Raw genomic sequence first — 15,125 nt, forward strand, 5'->3', positions numbered from 1 at the left:
CTCAGGCATTACCTCTGGGAGCTTGCCTCTCTGGAGCCCATCAGTGCTGGCCAGAGGAGAAGGTCCCATGTCCCTAACACGGCAACTCTTGTCAGAACACTGGGTCAATGAGTAGGGAAGGAGGGGGATGGGGACACAATTTCTTAACGAAAGAGAGCTGGGCAGACTCTCCTGTAGATGTTTACTTTTATTCTCACATGCAATAGCCAAGAGAATTGTCAAGGCACAGCGTTTAAACAGGAGAAAGAAAGAAAGCAGGCAGCACCTTACTGAACAGAAGTGAGGTGGAATTGTGTGTCCAGGCCGGGAGAAGGCCAGCTTTCAGGAGCCCGGGAAAGGCCAGGGGGCCCTTGAGGACGTTTGACGGCTCTGAGCTTTTCCATGAACTGCTGCCCCATCCGTTGCTCATTGACTGTGTTTTCTGGGTTATAAACGCCGAAGGTTGTCATGGAAAATAAATAAAATGAAAACCCGGGAAGGTGTTTAGTTAGCACAGCACCTGGCGTTTCAGAATCTCCCGTGAATGGTACTTCCCGTGGTCTCAGTGGTGTGCAGCTAGGTGGGTGAGCAGTGAGTGTGTCCTCTGTAGGGCAGTGAGTCTGAGCTGGGACACAGAGGCGGCCGTGGAAAGAACGCGGAAGAAGGCTGAGGCCATGGGCATGGCAATGCCGCTGATGCAGACAAGGTCACCCCCAGCCCAGATGCAGTTTACTCCTCTGAAAACTGAAAGGCTGGGGCGGATGGTTACCATGGGAACATTCAACTCAACTATTATTGGTTCAAGGATTCAGAGGGTAATAAAAGTCTGCCATTATGACAACCTGGCCCTCGCCTGCCTGACCTGTTTATGGGGCTCCCTCAGCTGGGACCTGCTGGCTGGCTGCCTCCTACATTGGCGAGCAGCCGCTGCAGGGAACCAGCGGCAGGACTGCTCAGAGAGCTTAGAAGACCCACACTCTTCCCCCATTGTGATGGGCGGGCTGGATTCTATGGCGACAGCGGGCAGTCCTGATGTCCCATCCTCTTAGGAGACGCTGAGAATTTAAGATCAGGAACCAGGAGGGCGAGTGGCTCCCAGATGTGTAGGGCTTACGAGGTGGTGCAGAGGTGAGGGAGCCAACCTCATCCACCCTCAGTTCCTGCAGCTAATGGCCAAAGGCAGACGCTTCAACCCGCCTTTCGACAAGGATGGAAGATGGGTAAGGAAGATGGTGCCCTGTCTTACTTTCCTGAGACCATGTGGGTACAGTCAGAGGCACAGACCGGAGTCCACGTCCCGCCTCTGCCACTGAACTGTGGCATGATTGACAAATCACTTCACCCAGCCTCGGGTCCTTCATCTCTGAAGTGGGAATCTCATAGCATTCTTGGGAGAGTTAAAGGAGATCATATGTGTGAAGCGCTCAGCACACTGGCACCTCGGTAGTGCCCACTAGGCAGTAACTGCTGCCCACCCTGCTTTTCCCCTCAGATCTCCTACCTTCTAACGTCCTATATAATTTATTATATGATGTGTATTGTTTGTCTCCCTCTGCTAGAATATAAGCTTCCCAGGCGATGGGATCCTTAGTCTTTTTTATTCGCTGACTGTATCCCACGTGCCTAGAACAGGACCTGGTGCCCAGGAGGCTCTCCAAAAGCATTTGAAGGAATTCTTGTTATATGAGAAAACACGACACAAATTCCGGTTGGCCTACTCTGAGCCCCCTCAGCCCCGCCAGACTGGGAGGGGAGGAGTGCAGAAATGCCTCATTTCCCCACCTCGGTCTGTGGAAACTTGACCTTTTCAGCTTCACACTCTTCCTCAGACCCCTGTCTTAGGATATCACTTACAAAGCCTGTGGGATCGCCCCCTTCAGGAAACATTTGCTGCACCTGTAAGTGTGAGACCTGCCCTTGCCGCTGTGTGGATGCGTGTGGATACATGTATGTATGCATACATACATAGATTCTTTCTGCTACATACAACCTGCTTTGTTCCACGGAGCTTTAATGTATGGAAAATATTCACAGTAAAATAGTCAAGTATAAATAAAATAAAAATTCAGAACCAGTTTAAATATACTTTAAAATAAGAATGGGAAAATATGTACCACACACACACACACACACACACACACACACACACACAGAGCCCATATGGCCTGCATGGTAGCATTTGGGCATCAAATTTGACTCTGAGTTCCCTGGCAGCTAAAGTAAAATGGGAAATAGTGTGAACACCATAACGCTAATCAGTTATGAAGGGAAAAGCCTAAGTTTCTCACACTGAGTAGCTTTGCCTCTTTCGAAAACCTACAATAGCAGTCAGGATTGTGTTTGACTGAATATTATGAAAAGCTGACTATGGTGTCTTAACCAAATAAGGGTTTGTATTTCTCAAGTATCAATAAATCCAGAAGTAGGCAGTCCGGGGCTGGCACCTCTGTCCTAGGGAGTCCTCGGAGCCCCAGGTTCCTTTCAGCCTTTTCTGACATCCTTCGTGTGGGAATATTCAACTCAGACAGGTAAATGAGGGGAAGGTCAAAGGGCAAAAAAGCAGAAGGCACCTGGCAGCTGAGTCTGCCCCTTTCTGTGGAGAGAACAGCAGCTCTCCCAGGAGCTCTGCCTCTCTGGCTTCTGTTCTCATCTCTTGCGGTCTCGTGGCCAATTTAGCTGCAAAGGAGTTTGGGGAGGTATTTTTAAGCAGCCACATTGCACCCCAAGCACAGTCAGGGTTCTGTGCAAGGCAGGAAGCGAGAATGAACGTTTCATCTCCTATTGCAATCCTAGGAGTGTGCCCAGGGCTTGGTTTAGCTGGAGAGACACGGTCCCCCAATGTCCGACTCTGGCCTTGGGCATGGGTCCTTTCTGCTGCCAGCACCTGAGAGCATGAAGGAGTGGAGCGGATCCTGGAGTTTCCCAAAGTGACTTGTACACGAGTTGGGAAAATTAAAGAAATTGTTGGCTTTGAGTCAGCCGCAGCCCATTTGGGAGGACAGTAATTGCCACATTAGAAGTGACAGTCGTTTTGCAGTTGACCTTGCTGGGTGTAATCTGGCTGTTGCCGGGTAGGAAAGGCTTTTGCACACACTTTCACCTTCCTCTTTAATATTTCAGTCGTCGAGTGATTGAATGCAGCAAAAATTTCACCGCTAACTAGTTAAAAAGCTATATTTCACGGTTACAATATCTAACAGAAGGGTTTATTTCACAGCTATCATGGTATAGCCATTAAATATATATTTTAAAAGAGTAAAATTAAAATGCTAGAGCCACTTTTTTTTTTTTTTAACAGCGATTCAGTCCATGGACTCGCAGAATACAAATGAAGTCAAGTCCGTAGTCGTCTAGCTGGTGAGAGGGCTGGTTCCTGACGCTAGAACAGCTCCCGCCCCCGACTGACTGGCATCACAGCTTCCCCACAGGAGGGTGACCAGTCAGACTGGAGGAGGGAGAGGGAGAGGCTCTCAGTTCGGAGGCCCTTTGTGTTATTCATATTTACTTAAAAAAATAATTGTTTAAAAACATTAGAAATGTGTACATTGACTTTGAAAATGTCTAGGCTGTATTAAGTGAGAAAAGCAAGGTGAAAGATAGGATGCAGCACGTGGTCTGGTCTTTGTGGAGGCAATATAAGCTGTCCCTGCTGGGGACAGGTGATTTCCAATATGATCATGTGAGCACTCAGTTGTTAATATTGTTACCTGGAGTGGCAGTGGGGGCGACAGGAAGGGGAAGGAAAAAGGAAGGAGAAAGTAACAAAAGTGATGGTTAAAAGGTATTTATAATTTTTAGAAATCACATTTATAATATGATCCTATGTGTGCAAAAATGTATATATATATATATATATATATATATATATATATATATATATATATATATATGGATGTATGAAAAATATGGTCACCCAGGAGTTAAGGTGAAAGGGGGATGTGATTTCTGGGGAATTATACTTCCTTCCTTATTTTTTTTTTATTGTTTGCATTGTTTTTAAAACCATGAGTATGTATTACAACTCCAATCAGAAACAAATATGCTCACTTTTGTTGTGGATAAGCACAATGTAATAGATTACATTATTAATCTATGTATCTTATTAAGAAACATTTAAATGGTGGTAAATGATCATGAAAAGGAAGGCTTTCTCCTTCTGTGACCCCCTCTCCTCCGAGGGGGCCCCGGAGCCACTTCCCTGCACATCCTTCTGAGAGCCCGAGCCGGGGTGCAGGACGGTGTGATGGTTGCTGTGGCTGCTTCGTCGCTCTGTCCCATTCATTCCTCACCCCACAGGCAGCCAGTGAGATGTGTTTAATCGGTTGCATATGTTCTGGTAAATTATGTATTGTTGTTTTGTGTACACGAGTTATTTATTTACAAACATGGTGTTAGTTTATAGATCCCATTTCGTTTCTTCTTTTTTCCACCCAGCACTGTGTTTAAAAGATCTCTCCGTTGCTATGTGGCATCTAGCTCGCTGCTGCTTCTCACCACCGCTGAGAACACCCCAAGTGTACAGCATAGATGCTATAATCCCCCCACCTTTTTACATAAATAGTAACAAACTAAACACGCTTTTGTGCTGACGTGAAACACAAGCCACCTGAACACACTGTTGTACTCTGACTTGAGAAGGAATGAGAGAGAACGGCAGTGTGGCCTGATATAATAATTCAAAAGAGAAGGAAAAAGGCCATGGCTGAGGCCATGGCAATGGGTTTGGGGACGCGGAGGGGACAGCTGGGAGCAAAAAGAGACCCTGCCAACAGTTATTGATCACTGAGCGTTGTCTCTTCTAATCACATCTACCCTACCAAGTAGATATTATTATCCTTCCCATTTTACAGATAAAGAAACTGGAGAAGTTGAATGTCTTGCATGAGGCTCGCCTCACAGGAGAGAGAGCTGGGACCGGACTCTGGACTCTGGGTCTACAGTCTGACCCACCCACCCCATTATACTTCCTCCCTTTGTGGGAAGTTTCACCAAGAGCTGGGGTCTTGAGCTCTGTTTGTGTTTTACTTTTCACTCATAATTCTCTCCTAAAGAATCCTACTTCAGAGCCCACTTTGTTGCAGTGGCTTTTAAGAGGTGCTATTTAAATTACATTGGGGTGAGCTACCGTGGCCATCAGGTGTCTCCCACAGCCTCCTTCTCCCAGCTACTGAGAGTGCGGCCCTGGGCGGTCAGTCCACCCAGAGGAGAGGGGCCTCCCCCGGGTTCCCCCCTCTTCCTGGGCAGCCCACATCTAGTGACTGATTGATGAGAGTGCACAAAGGCCCAGCCATCTTGCTCCAACTCAGGACAACTCTGAGAGGCCATCCCATGTCCAGAGCTCTCTGTGGGGTTGGTTGAGGCCTTTGTTGGGAGCACCTCTCTCTGCCCAGTCCTGTTTCCTTCCCTCCTTTTCATAGGGAGACACCAAGTCCCCCTAGCCCCCCTAAGAATACTCCCACTCTTTACCACCCTAGATTCTCATTGAAGAGTCAACCGGGACCCTTCACTGCTCTACTTTCGTGTGTCTTAGACTCCACCTCATACCCTTAGGAGGTTGGCTTACCCCTGTAAACATGGGCTAGATCTTTGGCGCCAAGTATCTGGAGCTCCCTGGCCAGAAAGGAGATCTCAGATAACATATCTCTGCCTTCTCAGAGTTCATCAGCTCCCTCTCACAGGGCCACACCCTCCTTACCAGGCACAGACACATTCCCAGGCTCCAGCACAGCAGGGGGCGGCCCCTGTAACTTGAAACAACCGGCAATAATGGCCTTGGGCCGTTACACTATTTTTTTTTTTTGTCTTGGAAAGAATACTTAACATTATGCCATTTCCATCACATGCCAGAAGCACCCAAATTGCATTTTAATCACTTTACAGAGGAAGCCCTGATACTTGGCTTAGAAGTCAGATGTGTCTGGTTTTAATCAAGGCGTGTGCTGTTTTTCTAGTTCCCCCACATTGGACTAGCGCAGAAGACATGGGAATCCATCTCCAGTGCTACGTTCAAAGAGCCCCACAGCCCACATTTCTCTCGACAAATAGAGAGGAAGCTACCGCCAATCTACAAAGTCCGGGAGAAGGTGAGTCCAGAGCTCCGGCCACGGCCACCTGCCCCCACAGCTCTCCAAGGGAGCGGCACCACTGGCATTTGGGGCCAGATAATCCTTCCTTGGAAGGAAGTGCTCATTTACCACCCCTGGTAGCATCCCTACCCTGGTCACTGTGACACCCTGGGTACTCTCTAGCAGGAACTACCCCCTGGTCCAGACCATCAGGTTAGGCTTGTCTGTGGACAAGAAGCAACACCTCTGGTTATAGCTCAAGTTCATTAGCACACACACTCTGCCTCCCAGGCCCATGCGTGAGCAGCTTCAGGGGCAGGAAGTGGCCCGAGGAGAAGCATACTTCATACTTCACGGCCTCACCTGCCAGCAGGGCCAGGGCTCCAGCCTTCCAGGATCCTTCCAGGCCAGATGAAGAGGTTGGCCTAGATGGCCTCAGAACTCCTTTCCAAGGTTCAGTTCCATGAGCCTGTAAACGTTTCCTTCCCTGCCTCCAAAGAAGGTGTTTTGAAAAAGAATTTTTATGATTTCTAGCAAGTTGGCAGTAAAGTTGCGTTTCAAAGCTGTGAGCTGACGTGCACACCTCCGACCTCACCATGCTGTGCTGTTTGCTGCATCCCCGGTGATGGATTTAACTCTCACTTCGAGGCCACCTGCTCGCCTGTCTGCCCTCCACCACTATAGGCCAGTTCCAAAGGCTTACTGGGTCCTGATGTGTGCTTTTCATCTCTCCCCTCCCTCTTTCCCAGCAAGCTGTCAATAACAACTTCCCCTTCTCCGTACACGACAATCGGCACAGCTTGCAGAATTTTGGAGACTTCCTGGACTCTGTGAGTATTCCTCTTCAAATGACTAATCAAATGGGGAGTGACACCGGGACTCTTAATTTTCCAAGAAGCGCTGAAGATAGAGGACTGACCTCAAAATTGAAACAAGGTCAAAATGAAAGCTTCATGAGGTTACAGGTTAAAAAAAAAATGCATGAAGCTCTCAACGTCACAGCAGCCTCCTGACTAAGTTTTTGTGCACCTCATGCTTCTCAGACGGCCTTGCTGTCTCATTAGCGAGCTTTCCTGTGACAATATGGGAAAGAGGGATTGCCTATGTATGTCTCTGGTGGCAGAGCCAGGACCCATGAGGACAATCAAAGGTGGAGAGCTTACATAACATAAAGAAGGACTTCCTGATAACCGGAGCTGTCTTTCCTCTAGAGGTGGTGACTCCCCCATCATTGGAGAAAATGCTTGCCCTTGTTAGTGGTGGCTTAACACAGCACTGTGCAATGGAAATATATTACAATCTGTATATGTAGTTTTAAATCCCCAGTAACCATGTTACGTAAAAAGAAGCAGGGGAAATTCTTATGTATTTCTCTAATCCAGTCATTCCCCAAATTATCAGTTCAACATGTAAGCAATTTAAAATTGTTAATGAGATGTTTTACATTCCCCAAACTAAGTCTAAATCCAGTTTGTATTTTACACTTAAGGTACCCCTGAATTTGGAAGATCCACACTTCAAGTGCTCAAAAACATGCGTGGCTGGGGCTATGGAACTGGATGGGGCAGGGTTCACATATCTTAGGTAGAAAGTTGTATCAGGCGATCTCTGAGAATCCTTACCAAACCTGAATGTCCATGATGATGAGGAGGAGGATGTTAATAACACCCACCATTTATTAAGCATGTGCCATATGCTATGTCTACACAGTATTTCATTTATTACTCACACCACCCTATCAGTTAATTACTCTTATCATCCCCAATTTAGAGGTGGGGAACCTGAGAACCAGTGAATTGAAACGATTTGCCCAAAGCTACCCTCTCCTCTAGGATGCAATGTCGAAGCTAAATTGGAGTGGGTTAACTTTAAAAATCTGGTGTACCTCTGCAGAGTGTTGAATACAGAACAAGAATAGCCACTGTGCCTGCTTCTCTAAATTGAATGTTTAAAACGATTTTCTAAGCTACCAAAGTAGCATACGTCCTTTAAAATTATCAAACAAAACAGAATTATAGAAAATTAAAATTTGCACCCTTGTTTTTCCTCCTCACAATCTCATCACCTTGATGATTCTCTGATAATGGTTTGCTGGGCCAAGTCTGAGAATTTTTGCAATTCATATGAAACATACACATACAAGTGTGTATCTTGTTAGTCATATAAACAGGATTGAGCCACATATATTTTATCAGAGGTTTTTGCTAGTCTCACAAAAAGCATTGGAAGCTTTCCAGCTTTATGTTCTGAAATAAGTTATATATAATGTGTGGATTTTCAGTCTAATGAAGATTAGATAGAATTTCCTGTAAATCTATTTGGGCTTGATATCTTTTTTAGAGTAAGTTTTTCTCACTACCTTTTCATTTTCTCCCATGGTGATTAATTTATTCAAACTTCCTATCTCTTCTTGAGTAGATTTTGTTAATATGTGTTCGCCTAAAATTTGCCTATTTCATTTCAAATTAATTGGTATAATATTTTTAAAAAATACTCTTATGTTGCCCTTTTTAATCTTTTTCAGTTGAATGTTTAGTTTATATACTTGCAACTGTTTTTGTTTAATTCATGAAACCTATGAATATGTCTCAGATTATTGCTTTGGCTACATCCCAAAGGGTTTTCTAACTAGGGTCTCGTTATTATTTGCTTCCAAAATAGTTTGTGACTTAATCTTTTTATTTCTTTTTTAACTAAAAATGCTTTATAAGAATGTTTTGAATTTTGCATATGGTTAAAATTTTTAAAGATCATCCTTTTGTTGCAAATATCTGGTTCTATGGGTTATATTATATAATAGTAAGTTTTATAGAATGTGAGCTGTGATTTCTACTTTTTGAATTATAAAGATTATCTTTATTATCTTGTATATGATTCATATTAACAAGTGTTCCATGGGTATTGAGAAAGAACATATATTCCCCATCTGTTGGTTACAAAGTTCTTCATCTTTATTAATGTAGGGCTGTTAATTATGTTATTTATATCCTTCATATACTTTTCTTAATGTTTGTCTTGATCTATCAGTTTCTCCTTCCAAGATTATTCTTGAGTTTCTAAATATTTTTTGCCTCATATGGTTGAATACCATATCTTTCTGCATAAAAATCCATTATTATTTTATTTTCTTAGTGGCTTTTGTTATTTATCAATGTGAAGTATTCCTCTTTATATGCTTTAATGCATGTAACCATTAACTCTACATTGTGATATTAGCATTGATATTAATTAGCATAGATATTAATATCTTTTTGTAAACATTTGTTCCTTATATTATGGTCCATTCCTTTGTCTTTATACTTTGTAGTCATTTTGTTTTGGGTTTGTTTTTTACTACAAACAGAATAGAACATGGTTTTTAAAAATCCCGGAGTCATTGTTTTTTATATAAGAATTTAACCCAGTCACGTTATTATGGTATTTGTTTTTGGTTTTACTTTTGCCATCTCATTTTATGTTTCCTATTTATGTTTGTATGTCATGCTTCCCACTCCTAACTTTGCTAGATTGAATTTATTTGCTCACTTTGACTTCTTTAGATATTCTTCCACTAGTGGTCACATTAAGTATTAATGTTAAAGCATTAAGTATTAGTGTTTAAGAAATATATTAACGCTTTATTACTCTATGAGTATAAAAATTAGTACCTGTAGCTTTTCCCCAAGAATAAGATAGGTCCTTCAGAGTGCTTACGTCTGTCACTTCCTGTTCTAGGGGTTCTTGTGTTGGTCGCCTGGCTGTACTCTCCCAGCCCATAGAGGTACCATTCCCATGGGATAATGTTAAGAGGCCCTCACTTCCCTAATCAACTTGAAATCCTGAAATTTCAGTTCCAGATTGGTGACCCACCCCTGGGCTCTCGCCCTCTTTCTCCCCACTTTCTCCCTCCCTCCCTCCTCCCTTCGTTCCTTTTTTTCATCTTGTGGATTCTGAAAGTTTCGATATATTTCATAGTCACCTTATCAGCAAGTATTTAGACTTACAAGTTTTACTTGTTACTTTCCTTGTAGCTCTTTCCTTATTCATTTTATCCCTTCCTTTTCTGTCTTTCTTTTTTTTCTGGAGTATCTGCAGTGATTTTTTTAGGAAGGCTCTCGGTCAGTGTGACCAGCACCTGCCCTTTGTCCCTCCAGACTCACACTCCCCTTTTCTCTCTGCCGTGGGCCTGTGGCTGGCCTGTGTGGACTGCGGTCCTCCCCAATGCCTCTCACATGCAGAGCCAGTGCACTGTGTCCTGGGGTCTCCCCACAGAGTCCCTTCGTTAAACTCCCCTTAAAGTACCCTAATTTGAGTGTGCCATCTGCCACTTTGAATATCACCCTTATGAAAAGACAGTCTCACTCTACTAATGTAAAGTCTATGTAATCTGATGTCTGTTTCCTCCCAGTCTTTTGTCTAAACATAGTGTTCTGTTTTTAGTCTTTACCTGGTAATGATCAAATCAAAAGTACTGGTGATACACGGTGAATACACGGTAATTCTCAGGGTCACGTGTGGGGTGCTGAGAGTTAATGAGGACACCTGTGGGCAGAGACCCAAAGGTGCTACTTCCTTGTTGGGAACCCTCTGGGAAGGAACAGAATCCAACCTCTTCAGACTTCTCAGAGTGAGAACCATCTGTCCCGCCAAATGCTGGGGGTGCCGCCCAGGGTGGGGACACTGAAGAGCCGCCTGGGTGCAGGGAACCCACCTGGGGTCCTTGGGAGTCCACACTAGTTAATAGGCTGTTTCCAGCTGTGGTCTTTCTGGTTCTGCCCTCAGTGACTCTAGAAGTCCAGTCCCCTGGGAGCAGAAGGCTTCAAGAACAATAACAAAATACTGCAGCATGTTTTGAGCGTTCATTTACAGCCTTCAACAGGTTGGTAAAGGATACGCCTTGTAATGGTTGTCGTAGTATGCATTTACACATAAGATGTCATGTAGCTGGTTTTCTGGAAGATCTCAGAACTGTGTGACCTTGAATATGTTTCTCCTAATCTTTTTGTAATTCTTCCCCAGGGCCTGGGACGTAGGAAGATCTCCCCAGAAAAAAGGCAACACGTTTCAAGAAATTTCAATCTTTGGGCATGTGACTATGTTCCATCTCGTTTTGATGGCTTTTCAAATAACCAAATATCATATGTCTATCGGGAAGCTGTGGCGGTCCCAGTTTTCAGACGCTTTCCAAGACATTATAATGAGCTATGGAGTACTTTTAAGTTTATTCCTGAGCAAAGCTGTGCTGTTTTTTTCAAAAAGGATCCCAAAGTAAGGGTTGCTATTGATAAAAAGGCTGGTTCTCCACTGAAGTTCTAATCCTTCCAGAAGATTCTCGATGAGTTTTGTAATATTGGTATTTCACTGGACATTTCAATCGATTACTACTATTTAACACAAGATTTGTTTAGAATTAGAGATTGGATATACCTTAATGCTGACGTTTTCTTGTAGTAACATAGAGATGAACGTCCTTTTGTTGAGAAACAAGAACAACAGACTTACTACTCTCACCTTTAAGGTGTTTTTATGATTTTTAATAAAGCTGAAAAACATTCAAGTCCTGATAAAATAAAGATATTTGAAGATATATGCATATTAAATGAATGTGTTTTAAATGAAAATGTGTTTAACGAATTTTAAAATTGCCACATTTACTTTTGGGGGAGTTTTAAAAATCACATAATTACTATATCATTACATTTTCACTTTGAAATTTCAAACAATACTGAGGAAGTAGGAGTGAGTCCCCATTGATTTCACATCTCCAGTCCTGCTCCTGATCTCAGAAGTAAGTTAATCATTTATTTTTATTCTGCGCATTTACAATCACATAGATGTGCAGAGGTACATAAAAATTGGAACATATACTGTGTTGGCGCAGTATCTTATGTTCCGTAACTTTCTTTCGCTATTTAACAGTGTATTTGGAGTTCTTGCAGTGTTGGTGTGAAGAGACCGAATTGCTTTTTAAACTGCTGCACTATATGTCCTAATATGGATGTGCCATGCTTTTAAAAATGACCCTCTTATTAAGGCGAGTTTGCATTGTTTCTAATTTCTGGCTGTCAGACCTGGTGCTACATGAAAATGCTTGATCAGCCTCCCTGGGTGTGTGTTGACACGCGTCCCTGGAGTAATCCCGGAAAGGTTACCTTGTGAATGCTGGATGGGGTGGTGTGCACGAAGTTTTATAAATCCTCCCAAATGACCCTTGTTGGGAAAAGACTGGACCAATTAAACACCTACCAACAGGATCTGTGCATTTCTGTTTCTCCCACCCCCACAAATTATCTTTTAGATATTTAAGGACAAAAAAATTGGTATCTTGTAATCTTATTTTGCATTTCTGTGATTATCAGTGAGACGGAGCATCTTTTCCCACCCAGGGGCCATTCATAGTTCCCTCTGTACACTGCTCAGCCTCACCATCATTCTACACCCAAAGTTTCTTGTTCGTACTTGGATACTTTTTCTATAGATGAAGTTGAGAATAAACTTGGTAAGTAAATCTGTTGGCCATTTGACAGAAATTTCCCCAAATTTAGATACTAATATATGGGAGAATAGACATCTTTATACTATGGTGTAGTTCCCCATTTATTCAAATCTTAATTTTATGTTCTTCAGTAGAGTTTTATAATTTTCTTCACTTAGGTCCAATATGTTTCTTTTCTATTCTTATTCCTGCATATTTTGAACTTTTGTGGCTATTTTGAATGTTATTTTTTTTGAAATCACTATTTTAGGTTGGTTTTGCCTGATGCATAACAAAAGCTATTGATTTCTGTATGTAAATCTTGTAGTTTTCACCTGGATAAACTTCTGCTTAATAAAAAAACAAACAAATAAATATTCTGATAAAATAAAAATAAAGTTCCAATAATTTTTCAGTTGATCCCCTTGGATTCTCTTTGTAGACAATTATAGCATTTGTGAAAGCGAGAATTTACATAATTTTGCCCCAGCCCCATCGCCACACACAGGCTCACGTGGCTTTAGCTCTGCCCGTGACAGGTTCTCTGAAAAGCACAGCCCCTGACTCTGTGATGGGTGGGAACGCTATTCTCCAGGTGCGTTTCCTTTTCTTCTCCCAGGGCATCTTCACAAACCCTCACTTGCTGAGCCTCTGCTTTGCCTCTCTCTGCCCAAACACCAACAATCTCCAACAAGAGTGATCCCAAATTCCATTTACTGGAGATGAAATTCAAAAAATCACCAGAAAGGTATACAGAACCAAATGTGCAATTATGTGACAGAGGGATGTGCGTATGGGGGAAGATCAGCCTCTACTCTCTGAGATTAAACATGGGGGTATATTTACCATCTATAGAAACACAAATTAGATAACTTGCCCTTAAAACTGGTCTTTTTTCACCTAATCGTTTTCTACATAAAAAAATAACACTGTCCAACATGTCACAGTCTTCCATCCAGTAAGCCAAGAACAAAAGAATACAGCACTTTAATAATGGAGGGTAGGTCTTGGGGGCTCCAAGGCTGAGGCCCCCAGTACAATAACCCACTTTCCAAAAGAAAAGTCTTTAATAACTTGGCACAGGATCCGTGACTCGCTGTTGTTGTTTCTTGGTTTCAGTGCATTGTCGTGAACAGAGGAATAAACAGCCAGTTAAAGAAACCCCAACTTACTAATCAATTACATGCAGGTGTTTATAGATCTCTTCTGTTTTAATAAATTAGACTTGGACTTGTGCCATCCCAGAAATGACTTTGACACTGAAAGAACGGCTGATGGCTCAGTAATGATGTTTCTGAGCGATGCCAGGACGCTTCAGCTACTCACTGTGAATTTAACAGGCACGTATATAGCTGCTGAGTTTCTATACTCTCAAAAATCAGATCCAAGCCCTTAGACGTGATAGCTGAAACAGCAGAGTGAAGATGTCCTATATGTAACCAACTCCTCAACGCTGCCTAGTTTTTGGCAGAGAAGCACATTCTCAATTAGTCTGTTTTGACATTCACGACTAATGTTAAAGATCGCCTTTGCCCTCTTTTAGTTTGGCACGTTTTGTGGCTGTCTTTGGCCACAGCCATCTCTGTTCTGGTGGCTACACACAGGGTTCAGGTATGGTGACTGCGTTTCTCCTTCCATGGCTGACACAACAGCCATTCTAGGAACAATGTCAAGTTCAGTGGTCAATTGCAACTCCAATCAAAGCTCAGGACATGTCACTGTTGGCCCATGGGTCGCAGAGAAAGGATGCTTCACTCAGTTCAACATTTTTTTTTTAACCTGTAGAATTGGTACCATATTGAGGACCCCTGGGGGGGAGATGGGAGTGGGGGAGTGAGGGCTTGAAATGATAAACTAAGTATAGGTTTCCCATATGTTCTGCTGAATTCAGAGAGGAGTCCATGCTGTTATGGTAACACCCTCAGAACCACAAAACAAGCAAGAAGAATCGATTTCCTCCCCCCGGCTCTTTGCTGCTGCCCACAATGTTTGGTCCTAGCGTGGTGTGTCAGGCCAGCGATGGGGGAAGACCCCCGTCCGCTCGGCTCTGGGCTTTTCTCTGGGTGGAAGGAGGCTGGCACTTCCCAAACATACGGGGTGGTCCCTCCGTGAATCCTGGTGCTGTGCTGAGGACTCGGAAAGTGCTGCTAAGTGTGAAATGCTGTGCACTGCCTTTATAAGTACCTATCAAAACAAATGAAAACATCTCATTTAACACACAGTGTTTAAGTAAACATGTTCCAGATATACCAAAATAATTCCCCAAATATTAAACAACAAATCAACCCCATGTCAGAGCCTGACTCACTGAATAAATGGAATGAATAAAACTGTAATTCACGTGCTCAACGGCGGCTCTATGAAATTGTTGAATTCGTTAGGCGTGGCGGGTGATTTCCGCACAGAGTAACCAAAATAACCTCAAATGCTTTATTCTCTCTCCCAATCGAAATCCAACAGATTTGCAAGTTCCCAAGTTGGGTAACAACAGGCAGAGAGCGCATTTTCTTCCCTTCTTGGCCCCTCCCCCCGCCCCAATAGGAGCTGGCATCTGTGATTCCTCCTCCGCGGGGGCACTAGGCCGGCTGCATCGTGTGCAGCGGACACCCCTCGTTCCCAGCAGAAAG

The 15,125-nt window shown here is 43.3% G+C and overlaps 1 protein-coding gene across 1 annotated transcript; it reads left to right on the forward strand.

The window, feature by feature from the left end:
* The first annotated feature begins 1,148 nt into the window (after nucleotides 1-1,148).
* Nucleotides 1,149-11,339, forward strand: TEX36 (testis expressed 36). Its single transcript, XM_019654190.1, has 4 exons — nucleotides 1,149-1,199; nucleotides 5,931-6,062; nucleotides 6,794-6,874; nucleotides 11,043-11,339. The coding sequence occupies exons 1-4, from the start codon at nucleotides 1,149-1,151 to the stop codon at nucleotides 11,337-11,339; spliced, it is 561 nt and encodes a 186-aa protein (XP_019509735.1).
* The last annotated feature ends 3,786 nt before the right edge of the window (nucleotides 11,340-15,125 follow it).

Source organism: Hipposideros armiger, unplaced genomic scaffold (assembly GCF_001890085.2).
Source record: "Hipposideros armiger isolate ML-2016 unplaced genomic scaffold, ASM189008v1 scaffold_216, whole genome shotgun sequence".
Taxonomy (NCBI): domain Eukaryota; kingdom Metazoa; phylum Chordata; class Mammalia; order Chiroptera; family Hipposideridae; genus Hipposideros; species Hipposideros armiger.